At 59.1% G+C, this 17,856-nt stretch overlaps 3 protein-coding genes across 6 annotated transcripts; 2 read left to right on the forward strand and 1 right to left on the reverse strand.

Annotated features, from left to right (window-relative positions):
- Positions 1–1,699: 1,699 nt before the first annotated feature.
- Positions 1,700–16,832, reverse strand: NECAB3 (N-terminal EF-hand calcium binding protein 3). Of its 3 annotated transcripts, none has more exons than XM_079125563.1 (13): positions 16,650–16,832; positions 14,838–14,862; positions 13,076–13,184; positions 12,420–12,445; positions 12,136–12,233; positions 4,151–4,287; positions 3,787–3,905; positions 3,546–3,631; positions 3,397–3,450; positions 2,827–2,939; positions 2,607–2,684; positions 2,011–2,102; positions 1,700–1,911 (listed from the first exon to the last, which is right to left on the reverse strand). In XM_079125563.1, the coding sequence occupies exons 1-13, from the start codon at positions 16,770–16,772 to the stop codon at positions 1,883–1,885; spliced, it is 1,089 nt and encodes a 362-aa protein (XP_078981689.1). In that variant the 5' UTR covers positions 16,773–16,832; the 3' UTR covers positions 1,700–1,882. The 3 variants fall into 3 exon arrangements, with proteins under 3 accessions (XP_078981689.1, XP_078981688.1, XP_078981690.1); XM_079125562.1 differs by having other exon boundaries at positions 2,827–2,942; XM_079125564.1 differs by lacking the exon at positions 2,607–2,684 and having other exon boundaries at positions 2,827–2,942.
- LOC306652916 (uncharacterized protein C20orf144) lies at positions 4,912–9,643 on the forward strand. Of its 2 annotated transcripts, XM_079125566.1 has the most exons (3): positions 4,912–6,108; positions 6,461–6,526; positions 6,822–9,643. In XM_079125566.1, the coding sequence occupies exons 1-3, from the start codon at positions 5,983–5,985 to the stop codon at positions 7,242–7,244; spliced, it is 615 nt and encodes a 204-aa protein (XP_078981692.1). In that variant the 5' UTR covers positions 4,912–5,982; the 3' UTR covers positions 7,245–9,643. The 2 variants fall into 2 exon arrangements, with proteins under 2 accessions (XP_078981692.1, XP_078981693.1); XM_079125567.1 differs by lacking the exon at positions 6,461–6,526.
- On the forward strand, positions 9,998–12,016 carry ACTL10 (actin like 10). Its single transcript, XM_079125565.1, has one exon. The coding sequence runs from the start codon at positions 10,127–10,129 to the stop codon at positions 10,862–10,864; it is 738 nt and encodes a 245-aa protein (XP_078981691.1). The 5' UTR covers positions 9,998–10,126; the 3' UTR covers positions 10,865–12,016.
- Positions 16,833–17,856: the final 1,024 nt, after the last annotated feature.

A 17,856-nucleotide genomic window follows, 5' to 3' on the forward strand; every position in this document is an offset into this window, starting at 1 on the left:
GGGAGGACTGTGCTGGAGCCCAGGCCTGCAGCCCTCCTGAGTTAGGACCGCCTGTCCTGCCTTTCTGGCCATTCTTTAGCACCCAGTGAGGGCCTGATGCCACCCAGCTTTCAGGAGCATTGGTAAAATGTCACTCAGTCCCCCAGCCAGCCAGCCAGCCAGCCCTGGTGAAAACCCGCTGTGGCCTCCTCAGGGTGAAGTGCCTCGGGGCCCTGCCTCCCCAGCGGCGCCTGGCCAACGACCCCATCCCGCCTCAGCCTGCTGCCCGGCTTCCCTCAGCTCAGTGGCCCCACTCCTCCCGTCAGACCCTGCGCAGCCGATCCGTCTGCCTGGAGAACTCCCGACTCCAAGGCCCCAGACCAGGTCAGATGCTGTCCTGTGCTCTTGGGGTGCCTCACACCGCTTTATAGGTGTTCCTTCCACCAAGTAGGTCCTTGCATGGCTAGGCCTTCTGTGACGTGGCCATTGTCCTCTTGGATCTGCTCTGTGTCAAGTGGAAGTGGTGGTGACAAGCCTGGCAGAGGAGGTCTTGTCTGGGGCTGGGTCCTCCACAAGGACCCAGCCACGCTCTCTGAGACCCCGAGAAGGCTCTCTGTGGGGGAAGCCACAGCTCCCATCAGATTTTGGGCCATGTCACTCCCTTTTCCCAGGCAGGGCCCCAGACCCAGGGTCCTGACCTGGGGAACCCGTGCCAACTCTGGCGAAGCTTCCACTCTGCAGGCTCGACACGCAGACGGGAATCAGCTGAGGATATTTGCTTTTTTTAGTACTGGGGACTGAACGCAGAGGGACTCTCCCTCTGAGCTACGTTCCCCAGTTCTTTTTAAATTTTATTCAGTGAGACAGGGTCTCACTAAGTTTTGCTCAGGGTGGCCTCGCACTTGCAATTCTCCCGCCTCAGCCTCCTTAGTAGGTGGTATTATGGGTGTGTACCACCAATCCCTGCGACAGGTGGACTAATTTTAGACTTTTTTTTTTTAAGTGCTGGGAATCAAATCCAGGGCCTCATGCATGCCAGGTGAACACTTTACCACCAAGCTACACCTCCAGCCTGGAATGGGCTGATTTTAAAGACAGGTTTCCTGTCCTGAGTTCCTGGTCGGGGAGGTGCAGGGTCCCATGGCCCCACCTCACTAAGTGGGAAAGAGGCGGCAACTCGAGAGGTGACACTGCCTTTATTGCCTCTGTGCTGGGGTCCTGGGCTGGGATTCAGAGGTCTCCGGGGATGGCAGGTGACTAAGCCCAAATTATTGCTACTTGGCAAGGTCACCCTGGGGCTTCCCACAGCGCCCTGAGAATGGATGGGTTGTGAGCATGCAGATGATGGGCAAATGACATGCAGACCAGCTCAGGACCCTCCAGAGGTCCCTGGTGCAGCCACAAGGGCTGAAAATCTGGAGCTGGCCCAGGAGGGTAATAGGGACACCCAGGTCCTTACCCCACACTGCAAACTGATCTGGCCCAACCTCAGGGGTTGAGGTTTGAGGGGTTGGGGGTCCCTGAGCATCAGCCCTGGTTCTGCTGCTGGTTGGGGACGAGTAGAAGCCTGGCCCCAAGACAGCAGGAAGAAAGCAGGACACCACTAGGCAGCCAGAAAGGGAAGGGACCTGGCTGGGTCATAGCAATGCAGGGGCAGAGGGGACCAGAATCCAGGCCTCCTGGGCCAGGTGGAAGCCTGAGTTTGGAGGCTGAAGCTACAAACAGTAAAATGCACTGATAAGTAAATAGCAAGCAGCCCAGTCCCCAATCCCTGGGCCGAGCCTCCCCCAGTGGGTCAGCTCCAGGTTTTCCAGAAGGCAGGATCCCTGGGTCTTATCCAGTGCAGAAGGCTCCAGAAGGAGACGGGCAGGGCCTCAGGGTCCTTGGCTGAAGCAGGTCAGGCTCAGTTATTATTCATAATCCACCAGGAGGCTGTGGGTCAGAGGCTGGGGGTCAGGAGCCATCGGGGGCCCCGCGCCCCTCCCAGGTCCCAGCCCACTTGGGAAGAACACGGTGCCCCTCACAGCCCACCTGGGAAGAACACGGTGGTGAGGGTGTCTGGAGCCCGCAGGTGGTCGATGAGGATGCGCTGGAAGGCCTTGCTGCAGGGTGACTGCTGGTGCCTGGGGACAGCCGTGGAGGGACCCAAGGCTGAAGCCATCTGCTCCAGGATCAGGGTCACCTGCTCTCTGCTCTCCCCCCAGTCCCCACCACGCTGCCTAGATTCAGATCTGACCTTCCCATAAGAGCTGGGCCTCCGTTTCCTGTGTGCAGGACACAGTGACTGCTTCCCTGGAGTGCCCGGGACCCAAGGCAGTGTCCACAGGCCTCAGCACAGGTGCGGCTCGCTGAGCACCTCCTGTGTGCCTGGCACTGCGTTGGGGGGGTGCTGGGACGGGGCTCAGCCACACATATGCAGGCGAGCTCTACCTCCCATCTCCATCCTGGGCTTTGCATTCTCCTCACACGTCGTATGGAGCCCCTGAAGGCTGGCTTGCCGTTGCCCCCGTTTTGGAATGGAGGAGACCGGCTCAGCTGGCTTTGGGAGCTCAGCTGAGGTCACACAGCCCGTGACTGGGAAGGCAGTCACGGCCCTGCCAGAGTCAGCCAGCAGAGGACCACGCTACCTTCTCCAGGAGGCTTCATCCCGCCAGAACTCGTACAGGCTGAAGGAGGCGCTGCCCAGCAGCTTCTGAGCGGATACACTGTGGGGCCAGAGATGACCAGGCCAGGCCAGGGCCACCACACCAGGCCTCACGGGAGCCCGGCCCAGGACACCAGCCCAACACCCCTCTCTGCCCACCCCCTCCCCACCTCAGCTGTCCCCCCAGCTGGCTGGAGACTCACTGCAGGCAATGGCCCTGGGCTCTGGTGAAGTCCACGTAGCAGCACAGGGCCCGGTGAAAGTCCTGCAGGGCTGCTTCTGCTACCTGCACCTGCCTCTGGGCCACGAGGATGTGCTGCTGAGAGAGGCAGCCGGTCAACTGCGGCAGGCAGGCCAGGGTGAGGACTCTGCCCTCTCACTGACTCACACTGGGGTTAGGTCCCCTCTGCCAACAAGCCCCCAGCATCTTTGACCATCTTCCAAGATCACAACCTTTATCCAGCCATGTTCCGCAGTATGCCACCACTTCCTACCACCCCTTCAGTTTCCATCCACTACCCCAGACCTGGCTTTCAGAAATAGAGGAAAGAGAGCTGAGACCCTGAGGGGAGTGGTTTCTTTTCTTTCTTTCTGGGGAGCAGGGATTTCTAAAGGGTTATATGGCAAGGATCAGAACCCAGCACCTGCTGGCCAGACCTGGGGAAGGGGGTGCATTTGCACTGCAGAGGGTGGGTGGATACCTGGCCCCATAAAGCCCTCGCTAGGTGAGCACCCCAGCCCCTAACACAGCAGCTGCCTCTGCCCAGGCTCACCGAGTCGGGACCATTCGCCAGGTCCTCTTCATGCAGGGGTTCCAGCCGGGGGGCCTGTAAGGGACACAGAATGTGAGCTGAGCCCCTGGCATGTGTGCAGGTGGATGCCAGGGACCCTCCCCAGGGGCACTGACCACAGGGCCACTCACCTTACACTCGAGCTGGTCTATGAGCTCCTGGAGGCGGTTGACCTGAAGCCGCCACTGCACCTCCGCCTCTGAGCTCCGTCCTAGGGCTGGAGGCCAGGACAGGGTCAGCTGTGGGTCCCAGAGGCTGGGAAGCCTCTCAGGGTGAACTCAGGCAGTGGAGGAGCAGGCACTGGGCACACAGAGATGCCACACCTTCCCTGTACCCTACGCAGCCAGGCCTCCCACCCTGCCACAGGCACACCTATGTCAGAGGAGCCAGGAGACCAGGACGGTGACCGGCTGACACTCCTCAGGGCCCTGCGTCCTGCCCGCCGGCTGCCACGGGGCCTGCTCTGCACTTCAACATTCTGTTCATTTGACCTAGGGAAGTGGAGGGTCAACCTGCTGCCCCCAGACCCTCAGGGCCAAGGACTGGGGTCCGAGGATAGGACCAGGCCTGAGTGGGGCACACTGGCCTCAGCCAGCTACCCCTTCTCGAACACCCTGCCCAAAGACTTGGGCTCCATGATGTCGGAACTACAGAATGTGATGACACCAGAGGTCTGGAATGCAGGGACAATGGGCGCTCACGCGGTGGGCCCCCAGGCTGGCAGGCCCTCACATACCGCAGGCCACGGGCCTGGACCTCCAGGGTTTCTGACGCTCCCTCCAGGGAGCTCTGCAGAGCTTGTAGCTGGCTCACGGTCTCCCGCAGCAGGAAGCGCGTCACAAACTGGTCCACCTTGGAGGCCTGCTCGTACTCCTGGGGGAGAGAGGAAGCGATCAGCGTCGCTGGGCCGAAGCAGGTATTTCCGAGTGATGAGCCGCCTCCCTGGTTGGCTGCCCCGTGCCCACCACAGCAACAGGAGTGCAGAGAGCAGGGAGCGTGTAGACGTGGCCCAAGCAGGAGGGCCCCGAGACCCAGGGCAGGTAGGGCCTGGACCCCTTCTGGTCCAGCCCTGGCCTCTCCTGCTGGGACTTGTGAGGCCAACCCACAGTGGGCAGCTGGCAGCTGGCATGCTGGGCCCTTTTGGATCTCAAACCTTCTTCCTATTGGGACCACTACTCTGAGCAGCATGGCTGGTGAGGTCCACCATCACACAGGGTGGGGCTGGTGGTGGTGGTCACAGGCCACCCAAGGTGGAATATAAAGGTGTGACGTGGCCCCATACTGACCCAGCTGGCCCCAAACTCCCAGTCTGCCTGTGTCCACACACACACACATTCATTCAACCATGCAGCCAAAGTTCACTGTGTGCTTTCTGCAGTGACCAATATGAGATAACCAGTTCACTACACAACACACACACACAAGCACACGCACGCGCACACAGGCCAGCACCTGCTCCCAGGCTGACCACATGCCAGCCCTGTGCTGCCCACCTTCTCCTTGTGCCTAGTTTCCTCGTCTATAAAACAGAATTGAGAAGTCTGCTCGCATTGAGCTATTGGAAGGCTCCCCTGGTTAATTCCCACATAGGACTTGGCCCAGTACCTGGAGCAAGAATTCTCAATACCAGAACTGTTGTCATTTTTGTCAAACATACTGCTAATAAGAAATCTGCTCACCCAATAGTCACAGATGTCCTGAGAATTCCTCAGCCCCCATCTCTCTCTCTCACACACACAATGGGAGCCTTGGGGAGCCACAGTCCAGATGCCTGTCCTCCCTCTACAGGGGGGCTCAGCACCATCCAACAGGGCTTCATCTCTTGTCCCTGGAATGGGACTTCCACTTAGCCATGAGGTGGACCATCCCGGGCCAGAGTTATGAGTGGAGAGAGAGGAATGGAGTCATATTATTCTCAGGCTAGTGCTTCTGCATGAAATCCTTCCAATAAATTCCCTTTTGGTGCTTAAGATGATGGCTCAGTTTCTGTTGCTTGCAATCAAAGAACTTAGCTGGCTCTATCCCAAGAAGAATTTCACTTAACCTTCTTTTTTTTTTTTTTTTTTTTTTTTTTTTTTTTGCAGTGCTGGGGATCGAACCCAGGGCCTTGTGCTTGCAAGGCAAGCACTCTACCAACTGAGCTATCTCCCCAGCCCTCCCTTAACCTTCATAACAATTTACAGGAACCATTTTGACCCCATTTTGCAGATGAGAAGATTGAGGTCTAGAAAGGTTGATTTCTTCAGTCAAGGTCACACAGCTAGTTAGTGACAGGGCCAGATTTCAAAGCCAAGCCACAGAAATTCCACTCACCACTAGGCTCCTTACAAGCATGGCTTCATTTATGATAATCTGCCCAGTTTTACAGCTGGTAAGGTCAGAGGTCACAGACGGTGTGAATGGAGCCCAGATTCACCTGGAGGTTCTGGGACTCTGGAGCTGGTGAGGTGGACCTATGAGGTCACAATGTAGCTTCCCTCCTATACCCCACCCCCCTGCAGGGCCCCAGGTCAGAGGGCAGAGCAGAGGCAGCATGGGCTGTGGCCCCCAGTGGTAACCAGTCCTACCATGGGAAACAACAGTTCCCACAAGAGGACCAAAGCACCCAAGCAGGCCCACAAGGAGAGGCCACCAGACATGGACAAGGGCCGGCCGAAACAGTTCTCCAGCCACCTCCAGCGGAAGAAGCCAAGTGTGAGTGGGGAGGTGGGGGAACGAGGAGGGGCGGGAGGAGGGCAGGGAATCCTGGACAGGAGGGGATGCTGGGAGTGTGCGCCTGTGGGCAGAATCCCAGAGACATAGGAAGGGTCGGAGCCTCCCTCCAGAGGACAAGGGTTCCAGAAGTCCACAGGGGTGCAGTGCGGCTCCTAAACGCCCAGAAGGGAGGGCAGGGATTCCGAAAACAGACCTGTGAGCGCAGGAGGGTGGGCAGAAGTGGGGATCCCCTGACCCTGGACAAAAATGGTCCTGGAGGCCAACAAGGGGAAGCAGCCCTAGTTGGCACCACTGTGGCTATGACACAGGGTCCCTTACGCCCTCTCTCCAGACCGAAGGCTCAAAACATACCACTTTCCCCCTCTTCACCTGGGGAGAGGCCCTTGACCAGGCTGAGGTGGGTGAGAGCCGCAGGCACCGAGGCCGGGAGGGTAGGCAGGGACCCGGGACCCGCGACAGCAGGTCGGTGTGGGGCGGGTGAGGGCCAGAGGGGTGCGGGGTCCCGGCAACCAGCGGGGCGGGGAGGGCCCCCGACCTCTCACGGGACGGGGGCGCTTTCCCAGGGCCTGGTGGAACAGCTGGGGCCCCGCACTCCCACGCGTGGCAAGGGGACAAAGGTCCCGCAAACACAGGACCGAGGGGGGCGCGCTCCCCCCAGGCGCGACCTTCCCTCACGCCCCACCCACCCCTAGACCAAGATCGTGCTGCTTTTCCCCCTGGACAAGCGGCAGCAGCTGGCCGAGGCGGCGGCGGCGGCGGCGGCGGGCCCGGGCGCGCGGCCCGGGCGGTCGGGCGAGAACGCCCCGGCCCCGGCGGCGGCACCCATGCTGCGAGGGGCGGGCGACTGCGCTGAGACGCGCGAAGGCGCGCGCGCGCGCGAGATGAAGAAAATCCTGGTCCTGCTGCTGCTGCTGGACGCGCGGCTGCAGGAGGAGGGGCGCCGCGCGGGCAGCGGGGCCGGATCGGGGGGCGGGCCCGGAGGCGGGGCCAAGGCCGCGCAGGGCTGGCAGCGGCTGTACGCGCGCCTGCTGACCGAGAGCGAGGCGGACGGCGAGGGCGACCCCCGCGAGGAGCAGCCCCGCAAGCGGCGCCGCTGCCCTCGCCCGCGGCCCTGAGCGCCCCGCCCAGCCCGGGCCCCGGGATCCAGCCCAATAAAGAGCGCAGAACAACTCTGGCGTCCGCTGGTTCTGTCCCGGGCTTCAGGGGCAGGGAAGAACGAGGCTTTTAGCGATTCAGTCACCGCCGATGGCCTGGGCTGGGGCACTCTCGTCTTCTTGCTTGTGACACAAGGGTCAGACCCTGCCAGGTCTGCAGGCCCAAGGGAGGCGGGCTTCGGCAAATCCAGGCTTGGCTACGCTAGGAGGAAGGACCTGTTTCCAGCAAAGGCCTGACATCTCCATGCGTCCCTAGCGTTCAGAAACCCTTCTCAGGCAGAGGGAGAAGTCCCAGGCAAATGGACACCGCCCTGGGAAGAAGAGCAAGGGTCCCAGGCAGATGGGTGAGGCCTGAGACTCAGATTCTGCCTGTGGGAGCACCCTGTGGGGAGGAGCTGGAGTTTCTGGGCCTCTGCCCCATCTCTCCTACCCCCATTGTGCCCCATGATTCCCAAGCTCTAAGCCAAGACTTCAAGGCACCTCAGTCACAGGCATCCCCTGTCTTCCAGCCTACCCTGTACTGTCCCCTCTCTAGAATTTTGCCAAAGGCTTCTTCCCAACACTGTCTAGGGCAGTCCACCTCCTAAGTCTCACTGGTTCTCCACTAATTTCGCAAAAAGCCCAAACCCGTGACTGGGAGTTTGCAGGCCTGTCTCCCCAGCCTCTAGTGTCCCCTCATCCCTGCTCCAGCCACATGGGCACTCGTGGCTCCATGTGAGGCACACTTCCTGTATCCCAAGAGGCCCGGCACAATCTGTGCTGCTTCTCCTACCTCACTTGGGTCTCAAATTCAGTTCCAGACCCTAAAGCCACCTAGCCCTGCCACATCTGCAGCCTGCCTTCCTTCCTGCCACACACTGGTGACCAATCTCAGAATGCCCCCTCTGGGGGCAGCCCAGCTCACTACAGCCACAGATCCAGCTTCTGTTCAAGATGCAATTTTGTGACTGTCAACACAAGGGACAGCCCTCCATGAGGCCTACATCACAGAGGAGGTTGCATGATCCATAGCACAGCCCCTACTTGTTGTGAGAACTGACTCCATCCAGATAGTCACTATCAGAGTAACTGCTCCTCTGTGTGTGGCTAGCCCAATTTGACCTTTATCAGCCCCTTCTCTGGGACTGGAATTTGGGAGCTGTAAGGGACAATGATTTCTACGTGAACATGGATTGGCTAAAGCCAGTCTTCATAAGAAAAAACACAGCACAAAGACTGCACATCCTGGTTCCCCCGCTTAACCCAGATGTCAGATCGGGTTCCTGAAACCTGATTTCACCCTTGTCCTTGGTATCTGTAAGGTAACAAGATCCAGGAATAAAATCCTTATTTTAGCTTGGGTTCCTCTGAGTGAGTCTTCTACTTGCAACCGAAATGGTCCTAAAATGAAAAACGAAGCTATGCAGAAACAAGAGTGGTCTGTTTCCTGTGAGGATGATCATCTTTTGGAGAAGAAATAGTGCAGAGAAAGATTAGGACTTGCTCAGGGTCGCACAATGAGCTTCAGAATTGATTCATAAACTCAGGTGGGACCCACCCCTATGTGGCCTTCTGGGCCTCTCAGGGCTGAGCCCAGGGAATTCCTCAAAATAGCTGTAGATCTGTGACTAAGAGCTTTCTCTTAGCATCGAGAGTGAAAGGACCATACATCTGGCCTGAATAGAGCAGACAATCCAGCAGTGTGGGGAAACAACAGCTCTGGTTGTGTTGGGCAGCTGAGGCCAGGACATGACTGTCCAAATCGCTGCCTTGGCTCTGACAGAAGAAAGGAAGGCAGGTCCAGAGAGTTTTCTTGGGGGGGAGGGGTCCGGGAAGCTCAGTCAGTGCGGAGGACTGAGGTCACAATGAGGCCCAATACAAGTTCTCTTTTCTGACCATCCTCTCCCACCTCCACATCTAGGAACTTCTTTACCCAAGCCAGGTGAGAGGTGCCAGGAGACCGCCTGGGGCTTAAGGGTTAGCCCGGACTCCTGCAGACCCAAGGGGGGATATAGTCCCGGTGGCCTTGCCACAAAGTCCTTTCATTGCCTGAGCTCTGCTTTCCCAGCATCCTAAAGGATTTGGTCTGACCCTCCCGTCGTCCACCCCAGCCAGGCCCGAGGCGGGGGGCCGCGGGCCAGAGCGGAGACCCGCGGAGCTGGAGCCTGAGCCGAGTCAAGCGGCGAGAAGCGGCTGGAACCCAGCGAGAGCAGAGGCGGACTTTGGAGTCGAGGGCGGGGCCTCCGGCCTAGGGCGGAGCCACGAGCAGAAAAGGAGGCGACCCCTGCCCGAAGAGGTGGGGGCCTCCAGAGCCGAGGGCGAAGTCACGGGCTGAGAGGGACGATTATCCAGCACCGAAAAGCAGGGACTTGGAAGGTCAGGCGGACCAGGCTCTGGGACCCGGCCGAGTCCCCGAGGGCGGAGCCTTCGCCGAAGGGCGGGCCCGGAAGGTGGCGTCGGCATCCCGGAGCCGCCGGGTCCGCCGGCGGCACGCGCTGGGCCACGTCGCAGTGGTGGTGGACCCGGGCTCGGGCTTCGCAAAGGCGGGCTTCGCGGGCGAGGACGAGCCGCGCATAGTACTGAAGAGCTCCAGCCTGGTGCCCAGCTGGGACCGGCCCCTGCTGCCCGGCACGCTGGGCTGCGAGCTGGCAGGCGGCGTGGCGCGGGTGCACCCCATCAAGCACGGCGTGGTGGTGGACTGGGAGGCGCTGGAGGGGCTCTGGGAGCGCCTGCTGGTGGGCGGCCTGCGAGTGCTCCCGGAGCAGTGGCCCGTGCTGGTGAGCAACTCGCCGTCTGCGCCGCCAGAGGACCGCGAGAAGGTGGCTGAGCTGCTGTTCGAGGCCCTGGCAGTGCCCGCGTGCCACATGGCCAGCACGGCGTTGCTGGCGCTCTGCTCCACCGGCGCGCTCAGCGGGCTGGCCGTGGAGGCGGGCGCGGGCGTGTGTCACGCCACGCCCATCTACGCTGGTCACTCGTGGCACGAGGCCACCTTCCGGCAGGATGTAGCAGGCAGCACCTTGTCGCGCTACTTGCGAGACCTGCTTGTGTCGGCGTGTCCCGACTTAGGGCTGCAGGCCCTGCCCCGCAAGACCATCACACAGCTTAAGAAGCGCTGCTGCTATGTGTCCTTGGATTTCGAGGGTGATCTCCGTAACCCTGCCCGCCACCATCCGGCCAGTTTCTGCTTGGGCGAGGGATGGTATCTGCGCCTCACCAGCGAGCGTTTCTGTTGCCCCGAACCCATCTTCCAGCCGGGTCTGCTTGGCCAGTCTGAGCCAGGACTGGCCACACTGGCTTTCCAGGCACTGCAGAAAATGCCCCCAACACTGCGAAAAGGGCTAGCCAACACTGTGGTGCTTGCGGGCGGTTCCACGCTGTTCCCTGGCTTCGCTCAGCGCCTGGACCTGGAGCTGGAGGCTCAGTGCCGCAGGCACGGCTATCCCGCCCTACGGCCCCACCTTGTGGCCAACCCTGGGCGTGGCTCAGCGGTGTGGACTGGAGGCTCCATGGTGGCCTCCTTGGGCTCCTTCCAGTGTGATTGGATGACTCGGGCCATGTACCAGGAATGTGGCTCCAGGCTGGTGCATGAACTGTTCAACTGAGTCATGTCCGACAGGAGGTCGTGGTGCAACCCGGGAGACTGCAGGGACAGAGGCTCCAGGCAGAGCAACTGTCCTATCAGCCTTGAGTACTAGATAAAGAATGTCAAGTGTTCGGAGCTGGCAGGCTCATCACATGGAGGTGGGTCACCCCCAATCCCTTTCTGGATCAGAAGGAGGTGGGTGGGGCCCACTGCACACTCACTTTGACCCCAGCCCACTGCCAATTCAGAGAATGCCAATCCAGCTACCCACTTGCAAGGCCAGGCCCAAGGCTACAAAATGTCACATGAAAGCAACCAGTAAGCCCTGTCCCTAATTGTGTGCTCAGGTGATCTAACTCTGGGGTCTCAGTTTCTCTTTTTGTAAAAAGTGGGGTCAGAGGACTGGGCATGTAGTTCAGAGATACTGTGATTATCTAATGTGTGCAAAGCCCTGGATTCAATCCCCAATACAAAAAAGAAAAAAAAAAAAATGGCAGCATCAGGCACACTCCCAGAACTGCATACTGCTCCCTCCCCACCCTTCCCCAGCTGGAACAGCTATGGGGCAGAGGGGAGTGGAGACATTTCTTAAAATGAGCACAGGACTGGAGAGGTGGCTGCTTGCCTAGTACGCCTGAGGCCCTGAGTATGACCCCCAGAGCTGCAGCGGGGAGGGAGAAGAACACGTAAAGGGAGGGGTGGCTTTTTTTTTTTTTCTTTTGAAGTCACTATCCAAGGACTTGGAGCCCTAGCTCTCAGCATTGTTTACACTTGTGCCCAAAGCTGTCCACACATGCACACAAACACATGGCCACACACATACCTGCCTAGTCACATGTGTCCTTAGGGCAAGGCCCCAGTGCAAGGCTCCATGCACCAGCACAGGCCTTTGGGCATGTATGAGCACATCCCCCATGTTCCGGCCCATGCCTGCTGGGTCCTGGGTTGACAGTTCCCAGCATTCATGTCTGGCCAAAAACAAAAACAGCAGCAGCTGCTCCAGGTCTAAAGTACCTACTATGTGCCAGGCCTTGTTCTAGGTGCTGAGAACAAAACAAACTTAAGACAAAAATCCCTGCCTTCATTCTCATTTAATCATCCCAACAAAAGTATGGACAGATGAGGAAACTGAGGCCCAGAAAGGTGAAGGGGTATAGCCACTAAGTGGGAGAATCAGAATTTGAACCCAGATCTATAGCTCTTCAGGCCTGAGCCATGACAGCAGAGAGTCCAAAGCATAGCAGACACCCCTGCATTACTTGGGGACCCACCATCAGCCACTCCACTCACCAGCTTGGTGGCGTCCATGGCAGTGAGCACTGCACGGTTCAGTGACTCCAGCGCAGCCAGCACAGGCTGGTAGACACCCAGGTGTTCTGAGAAGTAGTCTGCAGGGAGAAGAGATGCTCATGGTTCCCGGCCACCCCCATTGAGAATTTGGCCACCTGGAGTTCCTCAGGTACCAAGCCGGTCTCATATCCTGAACCCAACCCATTGGTCCCATTAGGGGCCGAGCAACAGCCCCTCACCACATCCACATGCCCAGGGACCCCAGGACACATGTGCCTACTCACCACACAGTTTCTCCGTTTCTAAATTGCTGCAAAGAAAAAACCAAGACACCCGTCAGACCCTGAGGCATGGCGAACTGGATTGTGGGAGCCAATGCCCCCCAACTCCCAACTCAGCCTGACAAGGACTTTGGGGTATCTGATCAACAGGGGAGGGAAGCACTGCAGACAGAGGGTCCACCCAAGTCCTGGGAGCCCTGCGTGCCAGCCTAGAGTCTGGGGAGGGAAGTCGTATACATGTGTGACAGGTGTGCCCCAAGCGAGCAGGCATGGGAGGAGCGCGCACGCCGTGCCAAGATGTGTAGATGTGGGAGCACACGTGGGGAGGCGTGGGTAGACGTGTGTGTGCATGCGCACCTGCACCCCTGGGTGGGGGCAGGCGGAGCCCAGCTGTCCCCAGGCATCCCCTGGATCCTGCAAGAAGCGGGAACAAAGGGGCTGAGCCACAGGCGGTGACTCAGGTCTGACTATTTTGGGGTCCCAGCTGGAAACAGTGTGGTAGGCAAGGCTGGGGGGGTAAAGCTGGCACCAAACCCTGGCACCTTTCTTGCCACTACCCCCTCCCAGTTCTCCAAAAAGAATGGAGGCAGTAGGGGACACCGGGCTTGGGCTGGCCTGGCCTGGCGTCCACCCACGATCAGTCATCCCCTCACACTCACTCGGTGGGACGTCCATCAATGCTGCTGAACAGTTCCCGCAGCTCCCCGGGGCTGAGAACCCCATCGGCAAAATAGTTCTGGAACTCTTCGAATGAGAGCTTGCCATCATCTAGGAGGGGCAGAGTCAGTGTCCCTGAGCCCTGACTGTGCCCCTGCCTCCAGGTCCAAGCCCCTCAAGGGCCTCACAGCATCTCATAACCACCCAATCAGATGCCATGGATTCTGAGCTCAGTCCCTGACTGTTGGGAAGAAAAGGATTGGAGTCCCCAGAGGAACAGGGCCCATGTTGCATGCATGCCATTGGGTAGGGTCAAAAATGTTGGCCAAATGCAAGGTACGGCATGGCCTCACTTGGGATGGCATGGAGCCAAGTCTCTGACCCACATGCTAGCCAGCTTCCCTCCAGGGTAGAACTTCTGTGCTCTGGACCCAGAATCTTCACAAAGAAGCCAGCGGGAGGCACAGGAAATCTTCCTAAATAGGTGGACTCTGTAAGGAGCTGCAGGCTGGTTCTGGAGGAAGTGCTGTGTTGGGGGGGGGGGGGGGACGAGGTGAGCAGAGGCAGAGCAGTTGAGGGGGATGTTTAAAGATGCCAGAGATTTGGCCTGAATCATGCAGAAAGTCACTAAGCAAACGGGGAGGGGGAGCTGCAGAGCGGGCATGGGGGCGGTAGGGCCTGAGACCTCCCAGGAAGGAATGCCCCAATCCAAGGGAGGGCATGTGTCTTTTTTTTTTTTTTCGGGGGGGGGGGCGGTTGGGGATTGAATCCACAGGCGTGTAACCACTCAGCCACATCCCCAGCCCTTTTTACATTTTATTTAGAGACAGGGTCTCACTGAGTTGCTTTGGGCCTCACCAAGTTGCTGAGGTTGGCTTCGATCCTCCTCCTGCTAAGCCTCCTGAGCTGCTGGGATTACAGGTGTGCACCACCGCACCAAGCCAAGGGCATGTGTCTTGCCCACCAAATGGTTTCCACCAATTAAAAAATACCCAAGGAGCCTCCTTGAGATGGAGGCTGGAACACGGGGGTCTGAAGACCCAGAGGGAGGGGAGCTCAAGGCAAAATGGCCACCTTTGCTCAGACCCTCCACTGGCCAGTCAGCAGTGGGCTATTCCCAGCCACCTAGGGGCAGCACTCTACTGCATGCTAGGTCCACAAAGGGCTCTCTGAGACTTCAGAACCCAGGGCAGAAGGAGTTGACTCAGGTTACTGGGCCCCACTTTATCCTTGCCCAAGGCTGGGTTTAATTGTGTTCTCCAAGCCCTCCCAGGATCTAGATGGTGGGCCACGTGGAAAGGGAGACCTCTAAAAATCTGAGTGAAGTACCCCACAGGGTCTCCATTATCCACCCTTCCAAGCCCCTCACATAAGGAGCCAAGGACCATGTGTCACCACCAAAGGCTGCTTCACCTCTCTAGGCCTCTACTCCTTTGGTGAGGAATCCCAATCCAGCTGGCATTGTGAAGCAACACAGATCATATGCAGGAAATACCCATCACTGTGCCAGGACACTGTGGGAAAATCAGCCTTACTTCCAGCCTCTAGCCAAAGCACATTCCTTCCGCTCTCCCTTCTTCCAAATGTGACTCAGATTGGAACAGCACTTCCTCCAGGAAGGAGGCCTTGATTGATTTTCTTGTTTCGGGTCCCCCAAGATTTGTCTCACTCTAGATTATATCCTCGTCCAATTCTGTAACTCTCCACTGGGCCTCCCTGATGGGCTCCCACTCACCACTGAGTCCCAGGGAAAGCCACACTCACCATTCTTGTCTGCTCTGCGGAAAACCTAGAGGACAAAAGGACATGAGTGGGAGCTGGGTGGGGGTAGGAGGCAGAAGGCCCCACCCAACCCAAAGGGCCCCAGCTGCCCTGCCTACCCCCTGCCTGGCCTTCCCTAGGCTCAGCCTTTTCAGCTCAGCCCTGCAGGTGCTCCTCCAGCAAGGGAGGCACAGGAAGCACACAGCAGGTCCCTCCGCTTGCTCCCTGCTCCTGCAGGGCCTGGCTCCGTGGGGGTGCTCCAAGCTAGCCCCTGTACCCCACCTGAGTTCTGTCTGATGTATCAGCCCCTGGCATGGTTCCAGCTTAAGAAGGTGCAGAGACAGTCAAGATCTGGTCCAAGGATCCTGGCAGTTGTCCGAGACCTGAATCCCAACTCTGCTCTGTGGCCATCCATAGTCCATTACAGCTTGGCCCTCTCTGAGCTGTTCCCCTGCGCACCTGTGCAGGACATGGCTAATTCTTTCTTTACCATGCCTCAGTTTTCCCTCTAGTGCCAGAGGGAGCAACCTGGGGTTAACCCTTTGAAGGCTGGGGCTTCCTCCAGACACAACTCTATGTGAGTGCTGCAGGTAGGTGTGCAGCATGTGTGCGTGCCCGAGGGAGGTGAGGGTGGTGGAGGCAAAATCAGCAGATTTTATTTACAAAGAAGCAGAGCTGAAAGGCAATACAGGTGGTCAGAAACTATCAAGACAGGTCCCTGCCTCTGTCAGGGACCAAAAACTTCCAGGTCCCCCAAAGTCCAGCCCAACGGACCTGAGGAGGTGCAGGCCAAAGCCTGGACAGAGAGCCCTCATAGCTCCAAATCCTCAGCCCCTCTGAATGATCCTCTCAGGGTCAGTGGGTCTAAACAATCAGTCTAATGCCTAGCCCGAATCAGAGGAGGTCTGCTACTGACTTGAGATCACATAGCAGGGCCATGAGGCCTGGGTGTGATAGATGGAGATATGAGGGATGGGAGGGCGGGGGCTAAACTGAGAAGTAAGACTCTTGGGGCTACACCCAGTAATGCCCCTGCCTCAATATGGACATATCCCCTCAGACCTTGGTTTTCTTATCTGACAAGCAGGAGGGTCAGCTTTCAATCAGGACTCTGTGTGGTCAAGGTGCTGAGTCACTGGGGGTAGTGGGGAGGGGGCAGGAGTACTCTTTCCCACTGACAGGGACCTCTGGAGTGGGGACTGAGCACAGGGGTGAAAGGGAGTGACTCAGATCCAGCCATGCAGCTCCACACTCTCAGAAGGGGGCTGCAGGGTCACTACTGACCCATGGAGTGGTACCCAGACCACAGAGGATGGCCACGGACAGCCCTCAGCAACTGTAGGACTCCTTGGATCAGAGGGGCTCTGGAGGTACTACTGGGGTCAGGAGAGGGCTCCTAATGTGTCCAGGAGCGCCTGTCCGTCAGCCAGGCGCCACCGCAGAGCAGGGACAGTGACTGCTACCTTAATTGAGCTGACAGTCCCTACCCTCACCAGACAGAGATTGGGGTCTGGTCAGCAGGGGTAGTGTCACGGGGGCAGAGACAAGGAGTGACACGGAGAGACAGGGCTGGACGCGAAGGCAGCGAGATCAGAATTAGGAAGACTAGGGACACAGAGAGCAGAGTCAGGGAGATCGTGAGAGGGACACGATCAGGGAGACAGGCACAGTGAACAGACCAGCAGGGCGAGGCACGCAGGGACCGAGACGGGGGAGAACGGAGACGGGGCCGGGAGGGACAGCGAGTGCGAGCCCGGGAGACGCAAGACCGCCCGCCCTGGAGGGGCCGCGAGGCCCGCGCCGCGCCCCACTCACGTCCTGGAAGAGCGCGTGTCCGGCGGGCCCGGCGGCGGCGGCGGCGGCGGCGGGGGGCGCGGGGGGCCGTGGGGCCGCGGGCGGCCGGAGCAGGCACACGGCGAGCAGCCCCGCGCACGCCATGGCGCCGCCGCCCGCTCGGCTCGGCTGCGCTCGCTGCGGCTCCCTCCGGCCGGACGCGGCGGCGGGCCGGGGGCGGGGGTCCCCGCCCATTGGCGGCGGCGCGAGCGCGGCCCCGCCCCCGGCCCGCCCCCGCCGGGGCCTCGGCGTCCCCGTCTGGAAAGAGTGCGAAGTCCCGGCTGCGCAGTGAACAACTGCAGCCTGGCGTCTCCCCGCGTTCCGCCACCGAAGGCTCCCGGAGGGGCGGCCCGAGGAGTAAGGGACCGCCCCGGGGTAACTTCCACCCGGGACCCGTGGGAGTACACTGCCAGGAGCAGAGCGGGAGGGACCGCGCCCACCACGAGGTGGCAAGGCCCAGACGACGCGAGGGGCAGCATGAATGGGCGAAACCCACGGGCCCTCTGTTCCTGGAGCCTGTAGGCTTGTCTGCCCAATGGGGGTGATAGTGGACGCCCCCATAGGATTGTCTTGGTGATGCATTGAATGTAAAGGGCTTAAAATAGACTGGCTCAGAGACCGCCCAGCTAAAGGTTTGTTATGCAGGTCCGTGTGGCTGTCACCCCCGACCCCAGGTCTCCAGTGACCAGACCCCACACTCCTCAGCCTTGTATCCCTCCATGCTGTCATTTGGGCACTCCCTTCAACCCCTTCTCTGCGCGGCAGCCAGAGGGAGCTTTAAATATGAAACGGTATGTGTCATTCCTTAGACTGCCTGGTGACTGTACCCTGGAAAAAACCCTAGAATGAATGTCTCTCCTCTCCGGACTCCAGCCTCATTGAGTCAGGTCTTCTGACCTGTCCCACTGGGCCCCAGGGCCTCTTAGCCCACACTTGTTCTCTGCTTGGTGTGTTCCTCTCTCCTTCCAGTTAACCCCTACTGACCCCCATTCTCAGCCCAAGCACTCTTCCAGGAAGCTCTCCCCTAACTTTCTCTTTTGTACAAATTCCCATCAAAACACCCATGAGGGGAGGGAACCCGTTCATTCCAAGACTGGAAAGCACCTGACAGAGATACAAATCAGTCCACTGTGTTTGTTAGAACCTTTGGAAGGAACGCACCAAAAATATCAGTGACCTCTGGGGCTGA

The sequence above is a fragment of the Sciurus vulgaris genome, assembly GCF_902686455.1.
Source record: "Sciurus vulgaris genome assembly, chromosome: 2".
NCBI lineage: Eukaryota > Metazoa > Chordata > Mammalia > Rodentia > Sciuridae > Sciurus > Sciurus vulgaris.

What these genes read in the sequence shown, in the direction of transcription:
- LOC306652916 (XM_079125566.1), top strand. Translation starts at nt 5,983, where the DNA reads ATGGGAAACAACAGTTCCCACAAGAGGACCAAAGCACCCAAGCAGGCC. An exon ending in TCCAGCGGAAGAAGCCAAGT is followed by an intron (nt 6,109 to 6,460) that starts GTGAGTGGGGAG and finishes CCCTCTCTCCAG; the next exon opens with ACCGAAGGCTCAAAACATAC. An exon ending in AGGCCCTTGACCAGGCTGAG is followed by an intron (nt 6,527 to 6,821) that starts GTGGGTGAGAGC and finishes ACCCACCCCTAG; the next exon opens with ACCAAGATCGTGCTGCTTTT.
- ACTL10 (XM_079125565.1), top strand. Translation starts at nt 10,127, where the DNA reads ATGGCCAGCACGGCGTTGCTGGCGCTCTGCTCCACCGGCGCGCTCAGC.
- NECAB3 (XM_079125562.1), bottom strand. Translation starts at nt 16,772, where the DNA reads ATGGCGTGCGCGGGGCTGCTCGCCGTGTGCCTGCTCCGGCCGCCCGCG. An exon ending in ATTGATGGACGTCCCACCGA is followed by an intron (nt 12,446 to 13,075) that starts GTGAGTGTGAGG and finishes TTTTCTTTGCAG; the next exon opens with CAATTTAGAAACGGAGAAAC. An exon ending in CACCACCGTGTTCTTCCCAG is followed by an intron (nt 1,912 to 2,010) that starts GTGGGCTGTGAG and finishes TCTGACCCACAG; the next exon opens with CCTCCTGGTGGATTATGAAT.